Source organism: Thamnophis elegans, chromosome 15, assembly GCF_009769535.1.
Source record: "Thamnophis elegans isolate rThaEle1 chromosome 15, rThaEle1.pri, whole genome shotgun sequence".
Classification (NCBI taxonomy): Eukaryota; Metazoa; Chordata; class Lepidosauria; order Squamata; family Colubridae; genus Thamnophis; species Thamnophis elegans.
Window position 1 is genome coordinate 44,632,365 of NC_045555.1, and position 15,611 is coordinate 44,647,975.

At 42.7% G+C, this 15,611-nt stretch overlaps 1 protein-coding gene across 1 annotated transcript in view; it reads left to right on the forward strand.

Moving 5' to 3' along the window:
- The window catches only part of KIF20B (kinesin family member 20B), an 84,507-nt gene extending 73,371 nt beyond the window's left edge, over positions 1-11,136 (forward strand). Inside the window, exons 29-34 of the mRNA XM_032232352.1 lie at positions 1,569-1,649; positions 2,777-2,977; positions 5,397-5,486; positions 5,913-6,060; positions 7,693-7,835; positions 10,920-11,136. Coding sequence (XP_032088243.1) covers positions 1,569-1,649; positions 2,777-2,977; positions 5,397-5,486; positions 5,913-6,060; positions 7,693-7,835; positions 10,920-10,988 — 732 coding nt within the window. The 3' untranslated portion in view covers positions 10,989-11,136. The remainder of the gene's footprint in view (positions 1-1,568; positions 1,650-2,776; positions 2,978-5,396; positions 5,487-5,912; positions 6,061-7,692; positions 7,836-10,919) is intronic.
- The last annotated feature ends 4,475 nt before the right edge of the window (positions 11,137-15,611 follow it).

A 15,611-nucleotide genomic window follows, 5' to 3' on the forward strand; every position in this document is an offset into this window, starting at 1 on the left:
AATGCCCACCATTTAAAAAAAAATATTTTTGCTTTGAGGGTCTCAATTTATTCCTGCAATCAACTGGGGAAGTCACATTTAATGTCATTAAAGCAATAGCAATAGCAGTTAGACTTATATACCACTTCATAGGGCTTTCAGCCCTCTCTAAGTGCTTTACAGAGTCAGCATATTGCCCCCAATAACAATCCGGGTCCTCATTTTACCCACCTCGGAAGGATGGAAGGCTGAGTCAACCTTAAGCCTTGGATGGATAGATAATAGATAAGATAGATACAGAAGATAGATAGATAGATAGATAGATAGATAGATAGATAGATAGATAGATAGATATAGCGATAGATATAGCATAGCAATAGCAGTTAGACTTATATACCGCTTCATAGGGCTTTCAGCCCTCTCTAAGCGGTTTACAGAGTCAGCATATTGCCCCCAACAACAATCCGGGTCCTCATTTTACCCACCTCGGAAGGATGGAAGGCTGAGTCAACCCTGAGCCTGGTGAGATTTGAACAGCCGAACTGCAGAACTGCAGTCAGCTGAAGTAGCCTGCAGTGCTGCATTTAACCACTGCGCCACCTCGGCTCTTAAAGGGGTATAGCTGGATTTATTTTTTTATTTTTCCTTTAGTGGGATATTTGTGGAGAGGAGAAAACAAAGTTTTGGAGGCAAACTGCTCACATTTTTTTATCTCTTCCAGCGGCTCAGAATTGTGTTGCCACATTTGAGCATCACAGTGGCCAAATGTTAGCCCTGCAATTTTTGGGTTGCTGGGGAAGAATAAGAGTAGAAATGGGGGTGTTGTCTCCCAGAAGTCTCCCAATCATTATCCCACCCAAGACAAAAAATAATATTACCCCCAAATGACCTATATTTTGCTGAATGTGGCTGGCACAATACTAGAAGTCATGTGTAGTTTAGCAATCATCTGTTACCAGTTGCTTATGCAGACAATTTTGGAGGTATTAAGAAGAAAGGGGTTGCTTTATCTGATTATCTACAGCAAACTTCCAAGTTACCATAAAACTTTTTTTAAAAAAAAATGTGTTTCGTTCCAGGTAGCCTGACACATTCAGGTGCCATTTTCTCAAGCAGACAGCCCATAATTTTACAATGCAGCATACATTATTATCATGATTGAAAAAACAAGGTACTTGGAGCAGGAGATAATAGCAATAGCAGTTAGACTTATATACCGCTTCATAGGGCTTTCAGCCCACTCTAAGCGGTTTACAGAGTCAGCATATCGCCCCCAACAACAATCCGGGTCCTCATTTTACCCACCTCGGAAGGATGGAAGGCTGAGTCAACCTTGAGCCGGTGAGATTTGAACAGCCGAACTGCAGTCAGCTGAAGTAGCCTGCAGTGCTGCATTTAACCACTGCGCCATCTCGGCTCAATAAAGTTGCAATGGAGTGGTATTCTATTAGGAAGATATTTCAGCATGTGGTCACCCAGTGTGGTAGAAATCAGGTTCCTCGTCCTCTTATACCACTGGTGGCAGCAAAATCGTGTGTATTTCTGAACAATGCAGATCTTAAAGTCCCATCAAATTCTTTCTTCCACAGCTTAAAGATAAACAAACTAACTTGTCAAATGGCTCATTACAGCCGAAGTCTAACAAGGTATCTTCAGAAGGTAATATTCAGGTAAGCCCCCACCTTATTTGGTGTATGGTTAGGGCATCAGGCTAGAAACTAGGAGATTGTGAGTTTGTTCTGCTTTAGGGGGGGGGAAAAAAACCATCTGGCTAACCTTGGCAGTCATTCCGTCTCAGCCCTAGGGAAGAGGAAATAGCATTTCCATTTCCAAATATCTTGCCAAGAAAACTGCAGAGACTAGTTCACACAGTTAGCAGGAGTCAAATAATGATTCCAAAATATTTTTTTTTTAAAAAAAGGGCCCATCCAGAAAGATTGTATTTTGCTCAATGGCATTTAATCCTAGATATAGAATTGAGGCCCAAAGCATTCTGCTTCTCGGTATCGGATTTTGCTGCACTGAAAGATATTTAGTTGTATTTGTATTTTATTACTTGTATGCCGCCCTTCTCCGGGAGGACTCAGGGCGGCGAACAATTCAAGGGGGGAAAAAAAGGGGGAACATAAAAAGACAAAATACAAATGATAAAAGTAGACAACAGTCGCACAACCATACATGTCGAGAGGGGAAGGGAACTCATCACCCCCAGGCCTGCCGGCAAAGCCAGGTTTTGACGGCTTTTCGGAAGGCCTGGAGAGAGGTGAGGGTCCGAATCCCTGCGGGGAGTTCATTCCAGAGGGCCGGAGCTGCCACAGAGAAGGCCCTCCCCCGGGTAATAGCCAGGTGGCATTGGCTGGTAGATGGCACCCGGAGGAGGCCAACCCTGTGAGATCTAACGGGTCTGTGGGAGGTAATTGGCAGCAGGCGGTCTCTCAAGTACCCAGATCCAATACCATGAAGGTATTTTCAGATAAAACTGGCCTTCTGGGAGTAAATCCCTTTAGCTTTATTGATGCACTTCTGCGCTGCTTTTCAGTGTTCTCTCCTCCAGTAAAACTGTACTTCATTGAATTCCCCTTTGATAGGACAATTTTTTGACATTACAGTATAAGACCTACTACAAAGATTTGAATAATGACAGTGTGTGCAAAAGAGTCGCTTTTTAAAAGAGATTTCTGTTCAGTTGCTCGCCTTATTCTCACCAAAATTGTTTGTTCTCCTCCTCATTTTAAGGGCAAAGCAAATAGTTTTTTCCCTCTGCTTTATATTTAATGTCATGTTATTGTGCTTGTAGGACCAACCAGATGCTGTCTTAGATTCTTATGAAGTGTCTTCTGAGAGTGAAAAAACTAGCCGCTTTCCAAAATCTGAAATGGAAATTCAGTTTTCACCTTTGCAGCCCAATAAGATGGAAATAAAGCATCAAGGGATCCCTTCCACTGTGACTCTTAAGGTGCCCCGGACAAGAAAAAGGAAGAGCTGCACTATGGATGAGGTACCTACCATGTTTGGAAGAAAGGAAATATTCTTAGTATGTTTCTTATACACTTCTGGAAATAGTACTTCTGAAAGAAATCTAAAAAGTTGGTTGTTAAATCACCAAAGGATATGCCATATTTTTCAGAGTATAAGACCCACCAGAGTATAAGACGCACCAAGGTTTTGAAGGGGCAAATTTTTTAAAAAGTATGTAGGTAGATAGAGAGGGAGAGAAAGAGAGAGAAATACATTAGGTGGGTAGGGGGAGAGTGAGGGTAGGAAGGTAGGTAGATAAAGAGAGAGAGAGAGAACTAGAGAGAGAGAGAGAAATACAGTAGGTAGCTAGGGGGAGACACAGAGGGTAGGTAGGTAGAGGGATAGAGAGAGAAATACAGAGAGAGAGAGAGAGAAATACAGTAGATAGGTAGAGAGAGAGAGTAGGTTTGGTAGGTAGAGGGATACAGAGAGAGAGAGAGAGAAATAAGATAGGAAGTGAGGGAGAGAGAGTAGGTAGGTTGGTAGGTAGAGGGATAGAGAGAGAAATAGAGAAATGCAATAGATAGGTAGGGAGAGAGTAGGTAGGTTGGTAGGTAGAGGGATAGAGAGAGAAAGAGAAATACAATAGGTAGGTAAGGAGAGAGAGAGTAGATAGGTATGTAGGTAGATAGAGGGGGGGACAGAGAAATACAGTAGGTAGTTAGGGAGAGAGTAAGTAGAGAGAGAGAGAGCAATACAATAGATAAAAAGGGAGAGACAGAGGGTAAGTAGGTAGATAGAGGGAGAGAGAAATATATACATAGGTAGAGAGGGAAAGAGTAGGTAGTTAGGTAGATGTTTCTAGGTGTATTTATCCATGTGCTGGAGAAGGAAATCGCGGACAATCTGCAGCACCTAAGACTTTGTTTCTGCTGGCACAGCACTTGATCAATCTAATTCTCATCAATCAGTTAAAGAGCTTTCCAAAAGGGGGAAAAAATTTTTTTGCACTCTGTAAATCTTGCGAAAATTTCTCTCTCTATCCCTTTTTCTCTGTTTCCCTCTGCCTGCCTGCCTGCCTGCCTGCCTGCCTGCCTGCCTAACTAACTAACTAACTAACTAACCTCTCTCTACCTACCTACCTACTATATTTCTCTCTCTTTCTCTCTCTCTCTATCCCTCTATCTACCTACCTACTTTTTTTAAATTTGCCTCTTCAAAACCTTGGTGCATCTTATACTCCGGTGGGTCTTATACTCCAAAGAATACGGCAAGTCATGTCATTTGATGCCAATTTATAGCATTTGCTTAAATGCATAAGTGGAAATTGATACCAATAACGTGTTTATTTGTATCATCCATCCCTCCTATTTAGACTTTTTTTTTATTCATGAGGAATGTAATGAGCAATACAATATTGTGCCCATCTCTAAATTCAGTCTGAAGCACAAACTAATGCTTGTGCATGGATTGCAAGTATTCATCTTTGCTTAAGAAGGGCCTGTATATATTAGATTAAAATCCTGCCACTCTGATATACTTAGTGAAAAATCTCAGCACTCAGAATCCACAGAGCCAAGGTGGCGCAGTGGTTAGGATGCAGTACTACAGGCCATTTCATCTGACTGTTATCTGCAGTTTAGTGGTTCTAATCTCACCGGCTTAAGGCCTTCCATCCTTCTGAGGTGGGTAAAATGAGGACCCAGACTGTGGGGGCAATATGCTGACTCTGTAAATCACTTAGAGAGGGCTGAAAGCCCTATGAAGCGGTATATAAGTCTAACTGCTATTGCTATGGTGTTCAGGGAGAAATTGCTGAAGGTTCTCCCAGAGACCTTTGACTGATCCTGAGTCCTTCATTCTAAAATCGGAATGGTGTTCAATTTAATATAAAGCAAAAAACAATTTAATACAAAGCAAAACTTTTCTTTTTTGCAAAAAGAATAATAGACAAATGTATAAAGTGGATAAAAATGGCAGAACAGTTTAACTTAATTTTGGAAGCATGGTGTGTGTTTTTTTCCACATTCACAGATTAAACAATATGGAATTAATACAGAACAGGACAGAATTATAAATGCAGCTAAAATGAATTTGACAGTATTTCTCTTCCTTTGCTGAAATTCCTTGAGGTTATAACATCTAGAAAATCACAGATTGCTTTGTCCCTAATGGAATAATTCATGATTATTGGAAAATTTGCCTTGGATTTAATTTGAATTTAAGATGAACCATAGCAAATATATAATGAGATGTAAATGCCATCCCATGAGAGCTCGTAAGAGTTTGGCTTTTAAAAAATGTTATTTTTTTTTAATTGTCTGTGGTTACATGCTCTGTCCAGTGTGTGAAAAGATTAGAAGTCTTGGTTAAAGCTGTCCCATTTCCCTCTAAAAAGAATTTAACAATCCAATATCGTGACTGTAACTCATTACTAAATACACCTTTCTCTTTCTAAGGACTCCTTGAAAAATGAAAATGAAAAGAATGTAAAATTAACAGCTAATACGAATGTGTGGTCTGATTCATTAAGGAGACAAGGAAAAAAGGTATGCGAGTTAATAACTTTTAATATAATGCTGTGGCAGTACTTTGTCACGGGAAAACCTTTATTTTGATGATATAATAATTATTAGATTGCATACGTTTCCGATTTGAGCAATTATGTAAACCACATGGTCTCCTCGGTGATCCCGTGGGAGGAGTCATTGAGGGGATATTCCCAGACCCCATTTGCCTTGAGACTGAGGTTAAATTGAGGCCACTCCCCTCTGCCTCACTTCCTGACTCCCAGTTTAATCTCAGTCTTTCGGCCTAATAGGAGACTTTTTTCTTGGCTCCTGACTTTATTCAATTTGGTGTGAGAATTTTCCATCCTTGCCTTCCCCACCTCCTCCCTTGTCTTCCCTGAGTGATTGTGGCTGCACTGGGCAATAGATGTTTCAAATATGTTTTAATGTTTTCTATTACTTCAGACCTCTCCTCCTGACGTCGTTCTCAGGAATAATTATTCCTTAAGAAATAAACATGCATCAAATATACAATCCACAGCATCCCCAGGTGGAACCCTATACAAATTTGGCAATCTCTTGCAGAATTCCCCTGCAATCATACAGACAAAAGGTAATCAGCAAAACAAAAGAAGCTTATTGCATTATTATTTCTGTTATTTCTGTTGTTCCCTCTGGAAGGCTGCATATTTTAAAAGAGATGGTTGATGTTTAAACGACGCAGCTGAAGAAATCCATTTTTGGGCATCGCTTGTGCTCTTGGGGGTGTTTTTTTTAATTGCTTGTAATACTTCGCTGGAGGGACTAATTTAATTAGTTTCAGCCTCACCTCATTCAGAGACAGGTCTTTAACTGGAGTGCTAGCCCTTTCCTGAAGTGATTGCCTCTAGAAGCCTGTAAAGTATTTCAAGTTCAACATGTTCTCTTTTGAGTTTGAATCAGCTGTTCCAAAATTACTGGAAACCTTCCAATGCTGCCTTGACAATTCTGGAAGTGTAAAAGCCAGCCCTATTTTGAATTCAAAACAGTGTCATTTTGACTTTAAGGCTCCCCCAGAAGGTTTGAGATTCTTGGAGAGAAGGGTCTGTTTTTGAGCTCGAACAATTTTAAATCCAGAATCCTTGCATACCTCTTAGAAAGGTTCTGTAAAATCTTAAAAACACGGCGTGATAAACTGTTGAACTAAAAACAAGGAAGAACCGGTTTCAAATTCTCACTTGGACATGAGCCGAGGTGGCGCAGTGGTTAAATGCAGCACTGCAGGCTACTTCAGCTGACTGCAGTTCGGCTGTTCAAATCTCACCGGCTCAGGGTTGACTCAGCCTTCCATCCTTCCGAGGTGGGTAAAATGAGGACCGGGATTGTTGTTGGGGGCGATATGCTGACTCTGTAAACCGCTTAGAGAGGGCTGAAAGCCCTATGAAGCGGTATATATGTCTAACTGCTATTGCTAATTAACTGGCACAAGCCTTAATGGCCCATTAACAAAGGTGGTGGGGGATGAGTTTCTGCCTCTTTTAGGGGAAATATTCTGTCCTTTTAATATTTCCTAAAGTATCTCATTTTTCTAGGAGAGGGGTGAGTGCTAACTTCTTACAGGATAAAATGAGTCAGAGAATCAAGTCAGAGAATAAACAGCATATTAAAGAAAATGTGCTGGACTGCATGTAGATAATGGAATGTACATACAATTATTTATAAAGATACGCATAAGGAAGGCAGAAAATAGCAATAGCAGTTAGACTTATATACCGCTTCATAGGGCTTTCAGCCCTCTCTAAGCGGTTTACAGAGTCAGCATATCTGCCCCCACAGTCTGGGTCCTCATTTCACCCACCTCGGAAGGATGGAAGGCTGAGTCAACCTTTGAGCCGGTGAGATTTGAACCGCTGAACTGCAGATAACGGTCAGCTGAAGTGGCCTGCAGTGCTGCACCCTAACCACTGCGCCACCTCGGCTCCTTAATTTCAGTTGTATGAATTTCAGTTGTATGAATCATGACTTTTAAGGATAACTTCCAGAAGAAGGAAGGAAGGATTTTAATTGAGAAAGATTAGTCTTTAAACTTTTTGAATCGCCGATGGTCTAAATCAGAGAACTGCCTGTACTTCTTTATGCAATGCTAGACTTTCACAGAATGCAATTCGAAAAAACCCCGGTCTAGATACAAATAGAGCAAATAAGATAGAATTGGACTGTGTTGAATTTTTAAAAAAACAAATGTTTCCTACTGTTCCCTTTCCAGCAAAGAAGCTGATGGCGACAATGAAATCTCCCAAATCTACTGATGAAGAGACTGTTAAGAAAAATGATGAAAAACCCAAAAAAGCTAAGCGGAAGCTGCACTCAACTAATATTTCTACTCCGGTTGAATTTTCTGGGCCTGTAGTAAGTGATTCCACGAAGCATTTTGATCAATTCAGAGTGTACAGCCTTTTGAAAGCTGGAAACTATATCTTATTTTTGGGGTGGGTGGGTGGAGGGGAGACATGGGGCTGCCCCTGAAGAGCGTTCGAAGACTACAGCTGGTCCAGAATGCAGCCGCGCGAGCGATAATGGGTGTATCTAGATACACCCATATTACACCTATCCTCCGCGAGCTGCACTGGCTTCCTATTGGTCTCTGGATGCTCTTCAAGGTGCTAGTCGTTACTTATAAAGCCCTTCATGGTTTAGGACCTGGCTACCTGAGATACCGCCTCCTGCCATTTACCTCCCAATGACCAACAAGGTTGGGCCTCCACCGGGTGCTGTCAACCGGACAATGCCGGTTGGCGACTCCCCGGGGGAGGGCCTTCTCTGTTGCTGCGCCGGTCTTGTGGAACGATCTACCCGTAGAGATCCGGACCCTTACCACTCTCCCGGCCTTCCGTAAAGCCGTTAAGACCTGGCTGTTCCGGCAGGCCTGGGGCTGTTGATTGATATCCAGCCCCGCTTAGATGGAATGGGTGATGTGAATTTTAAACATTGTATTTTTACCTTATTTTATTTTTAAATTTAAAGGTTTCTTGTCTATTGTGAGCCGCCCAGAGTCCCCTGGGAGTGGGCGGCATACAAATTCTAATAAACGTGAAACTTGACATGTTTTAGAAATGATGTTGTAAAAAAGCTCATGATGCCCAGGAGAAATAAAGTTAGGTCAAAGATGAGGGCAGTGGCAGGAGTTTCTATGTTTTTGCTTGGCAAGGGGGATAAGTTTTAGGTTTTTGTACTATCAGGTAGTCCTCAACTTACAGCCACCATTGAGTTCAAAATTTCGGTTGCTAAGCGAGACAATTGTTAAGGGAGTTTTGCTCCATCTTGAAACCTATTTTGCCACAGTTGGGAAGTGAATCACTGCATTTGTTCAGGTAGTAACACGGTTGTTGAGTGAATATGGCCACCCCATTTGCTTGTCAGAAGGTCGCAAAAGGGGACACCACAATCGCCCGAAATACAAGTCAGTTGCCAAGCATCTAAATTTTGCTCCCGTAACTGTGGGGATGCTGCAACAGTTGTAAGTCCGAAAAATAGCCGTAAGTCACTTTTTTTCAGGGCCATTGTAACTTTGAACGGTCATTCAACAAACTGTTGTAAGTTGAGGACTATCTGTATATTAAATCAATTTTACAGGTTTCTCTGAAAGAAAGGTAGAGAAATAGGTGACGGATAGATATTATAGACTATGATACCGATATATTGTATAGAGCGACAACATATATTTAGGATATTTTTTTAAAAAAAATTCCATTATTACTTGGCCCATCTCTGCCATCTTCTGGGAAAATAACTGAAACAGATGCATTTCCTATTGCATTCCATGTCTGTTCTCCTTAACTGTCTCCCTATCTATAGCAATAGCACTTAGACTTATATACCGCTTCATAGGGCTTTCAGCCCTCTCTAAGTGGTTTATGGATTTTTAGCAAATTGAGTCAGCAAATTGCCCCCACAGCCTGGGTCCTCATTTCACCCACCTCGGAAGGACGGAAGGCTGAGTCGACCTTGAGCTGGTGAGATTTGAACCGCTGAACTGCAGATAACAGTCAGCTGAAGTGGCCTGCAGTACTGCACCCTAACCACTGCGCCACCTCGGCTCTATGCTTAAGCTTACGTCCTGCCCCACTTCTCAACTGCAAGATTAATACAAAATCATAATGTCCTGATATGGGTCAACCCGAATGAAGCATTCTATCCAAATTAAAAGTAAACAGCTTAATCATAAATAAAGCCGAGAAGAGCAAGCAAAGTCCATTACCTGTATTTGCATTCGGCTTGTTTTTATTACTTTTAGGTGAGATTCGTGATACTATTTAGGTTTAGAAGCTTTATTGAGCCCAATATTCAGATATACCTTATAGCTGTGCTGGAGGAGGTCACCTATGTTTCTGGTTTGTTCAAGGTACAAATAAAACAGATAATAATCACACAATTAAACCACTGGTTAATGTTTCAGAGCAATTCTGTTATCTCAATCTTCGTTGAAATGGGTCCTAAGATAATTAGCTTAAAATGCTAAACCGTAACAATTGCATTTACACTTGTTAAACTATAGGTCAAGTCACTCGTTTAATGGGGTGATACCAAGAGCCACAAAGGTCCTAACCGGAAGCCCCCTGTTCAATTGAGAGGGGCCTTTCTTCCTCCTATTCCCATGCCCATCATTCCTGCCCTCTCCCTTCCCCGTCCCATGCGCTCGTCTTTCCCCCACTGTCTACAATCCTGGCACTTTGCCCCAAATCCATCAGGCGCTTCCCCACTGGAGGGTGAATTTCATGACTGGCTTTCCAGAGGAAGCTGCGAAGGAACTCACATCACAAACAATTGTCATTCTTGGAACCCCACACTCGCTCTCCTTAACGGCCCAGGTGTTACAGAGTTATGCAGGAACACATACACACACACACCATGGATGTATTCCCCCTGCTTCTCCCAGTATGTATTTCCAGAGGTAAGTCATCTGTGTACCAAGTTTGATTGTGTGGCACGACATAAGTGCGAACGTCAAAAGCGCACCAACAAAACTGCGGCGCTAAAACCGCGATGTCAAAAGCGCGCCAACAACAGTGCGCCAACAACAGTGCGCCGACAGAAGCGCGATTTAAGTTAAGGTAAGGTTTAGGGTTAGGTTTAGGGTTATTTTTAGGGTTATGTTACAGCGCGCTTCTGTCGGTGCGCTGTTGTCGGCGTGCTTCAGCGCTCATTCGTCGCAGCGGTTTTGACGGCACGGTTTTGTCACCGCGGTTTAGTCACACGCGCTTTTGTCGTTCGCGCATTTGTGGTGGAACCTTTTGATTGAACATCGTGCAGTTATTTGAGCACCAGAGTTACTTGATCACTGGCCTTTCTAACTTGAAACCTCTTGTAAACCCTGGAGGTTCAGCGTCTTCTTTATTGTTCCGAGAAAGAGTTTGCTCTGATTCTCACACTTTGACCAAGTAGTATCTGCGTACCTGATTGGTTAGAAAACTTTTTAATTTTTTTTTTTTTTAGATCTTTGAGGATCAAAAGGAAACTGATCACGAAATCATCAAACGGCGGCTCCGGATGAAAAAAAAATAGCAATATTCTTTTCCTGGATAGTCATGTATAGAATTGTTTTATATATCTTATCAATGCTGTAACTGCTACTTTTCAAAATTTCTGGTGTAGATTTTGTTGATATTGCTGTACAAATGAGGGAAGGGAAATTAAAATATGTTGAAGAGTCCATGGTCTTCTTTTTTTTTTAATATGTAGTCTCTTCAAAAGCCATATTAACACAAGGCTGAATCTGCTATCTTAACTGTGTGGTATAAGGATTAAGGCGTTGGGGTAGAACTGGGATGAATCAGACTTTAGTCCATTCTCAACCACAAAGAGTTAGAAACCAGGAATTCTAGCCCTGTTTTGGACGCAAAGCCAGCTGTGTCTTCTCGGACCAGTCAATCGCTCTCAGCCATAATAAGGAGGCATTTAGAAATCACCCCTGAAAAACCTTTCCCCCCCCCCCCAAAAAAAACTGCAGGGATTCAAAAACTGGCTCAGATACATATAGCAATAGCAGTTAGACTTATATACCGCTTCATAGGGCTTTCAGCCCTCTCTAGAGTCAGCATATCGCCCCCAACAACAATCCGGGTCCTCATTTTACCCACCTCGGAAGGATGGAAGGCTGAGTCAACCTTTGAGCCGGTGAGATTTGAACAGCCGAACTGCAGAACTGCAGTCAGCTGAAGTAGCCTGCAGTGCTGCATTTAACCACTGCGCCACCTCGGCTCTTATACACACACAATCACAAAAGCTTACTGGATAATGTTGGGCAGGTCACTCTGTCTTAGTCCAGCCCTGGGGTCGGCAACCTTAAACACTCAAAAAGCCACAAAGGTCCTAACCGGAAGCCCCCCTGTTCAATTCTGAAGCGGACCAGAAGTCTGGTTCCCCCACAATAGAGTCTCCTCCTAGCATGGCGTCATTTTTCCTCTACTTGTCCTAACCGAAAGCCCTATCAACTGTGGAGCCAACTGGCGACAGGGAGCCGCAGCAGAGAGATGAAAGAGCCACATGCGGCTCTTGAGCCCCATTTTCCTGGCCCTGCCTATCTCACAGAGATATTGTCAGAAAGATGGAAGGAGGAAGTGCTCTATATGCTACCGTATTACAGTACTACCGTAAACTCCTAAATAAAAAGCAGAAGGTAAATCAAATAAATAGTCGAGGTGGCGCAGTGGTTAGGGTGCAGTACTGCAGGCCACTTCAGCTGACTGTTATCTGCAGTTCGGCAGTTCAAATCTCACCGGCTCAAGGTTGACTCAGCCTTCCATCCTTCCGAGGTGGGTGAAATGAGGACCCGGATTGTTGTTGGGGGCAATATGCTGACTCTGTCAACCGCTTAGAGAGGGCTGGAAGCCCTATGAAGCAGAATATAAGTCTAACTACTAACTGCTATTGCTATTAAATAATGCATTTTGTATTTCTCTAAAGAGGGAAATTAATCAGCATTGAATAATAGCTTGGAAAATAATTAGTATTAGGTAATTAACAGTTCCAATGTTTGAGCTAGTTGGGTCTATGCACAGATAACTGTTAGACTGAGCTGGTGGCCCTGATTCATCCTGAGCTCTTAACTCAAGGAATAGTTCATCAAAGAAGATCTGAAATGTTTGCTTCTGGGATTGAATTTGCGACTAAATGATTTTGTCTGGGTCTCTCTGGCTTAGTTGGAATTAGGAGACAAAGAAACCTCCACTAGATGGCACTTCAGCACCTTTTTAAAATTAAAAGTAAAAAAAAAAAACCCATTCTAAAATGTCTGACTAGAGTTTTTAGGTTGCAGAAGGGGGGGGGGGATGTTTATTTGGACCAAAGCACAATGCAATACAGCCAACAGATAACCGTTGAGGCCTTAGTTACCACCTCCCATCTACTTTGGGCATTAAATGGTGTGTGACACACTCTTTAAAATATTCTCCAGGTCGAGCGTCTGAAAATAATAACGGATGTTCAGTTGCTGGGGATCCGGGGGGGGGGGGGGCACAAAAGAAAACCCCCTCCTGTCCAAGAGCAAAAATAAGCCCTCACCTTTGGAGGGCTATTTTATTGTTTTGAAGTAACGTTTCTTTTTTTTAAAGGAAGCTGCCAGTAGGGGTGTGCTTGTATGCTTTGAGAGCGTGACCCGACAATTGCGCGATAGACATATGCGCGCCGACAAAATAGCGCCGATTAAACCGCGACATCAAAACCGCGCCCACAAATTCGCGACGTCAAATTCGCGCCGACAAAAGCGCGATGACAAGCACAATAAAATCGAAAAAGGGTTAGGGTTATAATGTACCTATGCGCGATTTTGTCATCGCGCATTTGTCGCCGCGCATTTGTCGAAAATCAACTAGCGGTTTTGACGGCGCTCGTTTGTCCGTCGCGGTTTTGTCGGCGCGCATATGTCTATCGCGCCTTTGTCGGTGAACCCTTTGAGAGCTGGCCATGTCTGGCTAATTTGTAAGAGGATTGGAGGTCTTAAATCCGGACAGCAATGTATTAGAAGACAAATGTGCCCTCAGCGACATAAATCTGCAGTGGCTGGGCTCCCCGTTTCCCTCAGCCATAATGCAGTTGATTCAATTGTGGGCATAACATGCTGTAGGAATGCAGCCATTGAGGCTAACAAACCATGGGGTTTGAAATTAGGCAGCATCTAGGCACATAAAGGGTAAACAGGAGAGCCCTCACAGATGATAGGATTCATGGTAGAGCTTGTTTTTTAAATGATTTGGCTCCCAGGTGGAGTGAGAGACTTTTAAAGGGGCAGCCTGGAGGAAGGAGGAAAATAATAGAAATCACCCACTTTTGGGTAGGAAGGAGGGAGGGAAGGAAGGAGAGAAGAAAGGAGGGAAGGAAGGAGGGAATGTAGGAGAGAAGGAAGGGGGGAAGGAAGGGGGAAACGAAGGAGAGAAGGAGAAAAGAAAGGAGGGAAGGAGGGAGGGAAGGAGAGAAGGAGATAAGGGGAAGGAGGGAGGGAAGGAAGGGGAGTAGGAGAGAAGAAACGAGGGAAGGAAAGAGGGAGGGAGGGAAGAAGAAGTAGGACCGTTGTAAGATAAGATGGATCTATGGGATGTTAAGAAAGCAATCTTCAAGTATATTGTCAACTGTAGGGAAAAATTGTTATAAATACATATTATTAATAACAGTTATGAGATCATATAATTGTGAATGTATATATGAAATTGATAAAATAATATATATAAAATCACCCACTTTTCCCCCCCTCTGTTCACATTTCCTCCTTATTCCTTTGTCACCGATATTTTTAAGAAGCTTTGACATCATGTTTTAATAGAGAATGTTGAATAACTGTTTTCAAACAATGGTCGAGATTCTAAGGCGCTTAGATAATAACAGAAAGGTGGATCCTTATTCATAAAGGAGATAGAAATCACATTTTAGGTAGAGGAAAGAAAAGAGTTTCTATTTAGAAATCCACGGTTGATTGTGGTCCTTATCTACCATCTCTTTATGTTCTTGCCAAGATACATAAACCCTTGGTACTTTATAAAAAAGCTTGATGTTCAAGGGACTGTAAACCAGTGGTGGGTTGCAGGCAGTACAGGTATCATTCAGGTACGGTCAGTGGTGGGTTTCAAAAATTGTTCGAACCTACTCTGTGGGTGTGGCCTCCTTTGTGGGAGTGGCTTGCCACCCATGTGACCGGATGGGAGTGGCTTGCCGCCCATGTGACCAGATATGAAGATGCCGACGACACTTGTCAGAACCACCTTAGATTACCTCCCACACAGCACTGGCATGCATAAGAATAGGATGCAAACTTGTTTTTTAAAAGGCATCTTTGGTTTGCGTTAAAACAACTTCAACACACGCAATGTTCTGATTGCACCACAAACGCAGTAGTCATCCTTACCTTTCCCAGAGGCCCTGAGTTTTATAAATAGCAGCATGATGGTGTAGAATAATCATATCCAAGGACCAGTGGTGGGTTTCAAAAAATGTTGGAACCTCTTCTGTAGGTGTGGCCTGCTTTCCGGGTCCACTGGTGGAACCTCTTCTAACCGGTTTGGTAGATTTGACGAACCGGTTCTACCGAATAGGTGCGAACTGGTAGGAAGCCACCTCTGGGTACGGTGCTCCGGAGGGCCCGCCTGCCCGCCCGAGGTCCTTACCTGTCCTTTAAGCCTTTCGCACATACAGCACCTGCACGACGCTCCGCCGAGCAACCGGAGCATTGCGGAGGCTTGCAGAGATGTTGCTGGTACGACACTGCGTGTGTCCATGTTGGTGACGCTGAGCCCATTCTAACTATACTGGTTGGAAGAGGATCCAGAAGCCACCACTGGTGTAAACATATTTATATTAGATTCGTTTACTGAAAGGCTTTCCAGAACTGGAGGAAGTCTTGTTAGTTGCTATGTTTCCAATTAAGATTGTAACTAAATTCAGACTCTGTGGCTCGTTTTTTTTCCTGTCTTTGCTTTCTTCAAAAATTCGGAGCTGACCTATGGATAGCAATAGCAATAGCAGTTAGACTTATATACCTCTCCATGGGGCTTTCAGCCCTCTCTAAGCGGTTTACAGAGTCAGCATATTGCCCCCAACAACAATCCGGGTCCTCATTTTACCCACCTCGGAAGGATGGAAGGCTGAGTCAACCTTGAGCCGGTGAGATTAGAACCGCTGAACTGCAGATAACAGTCA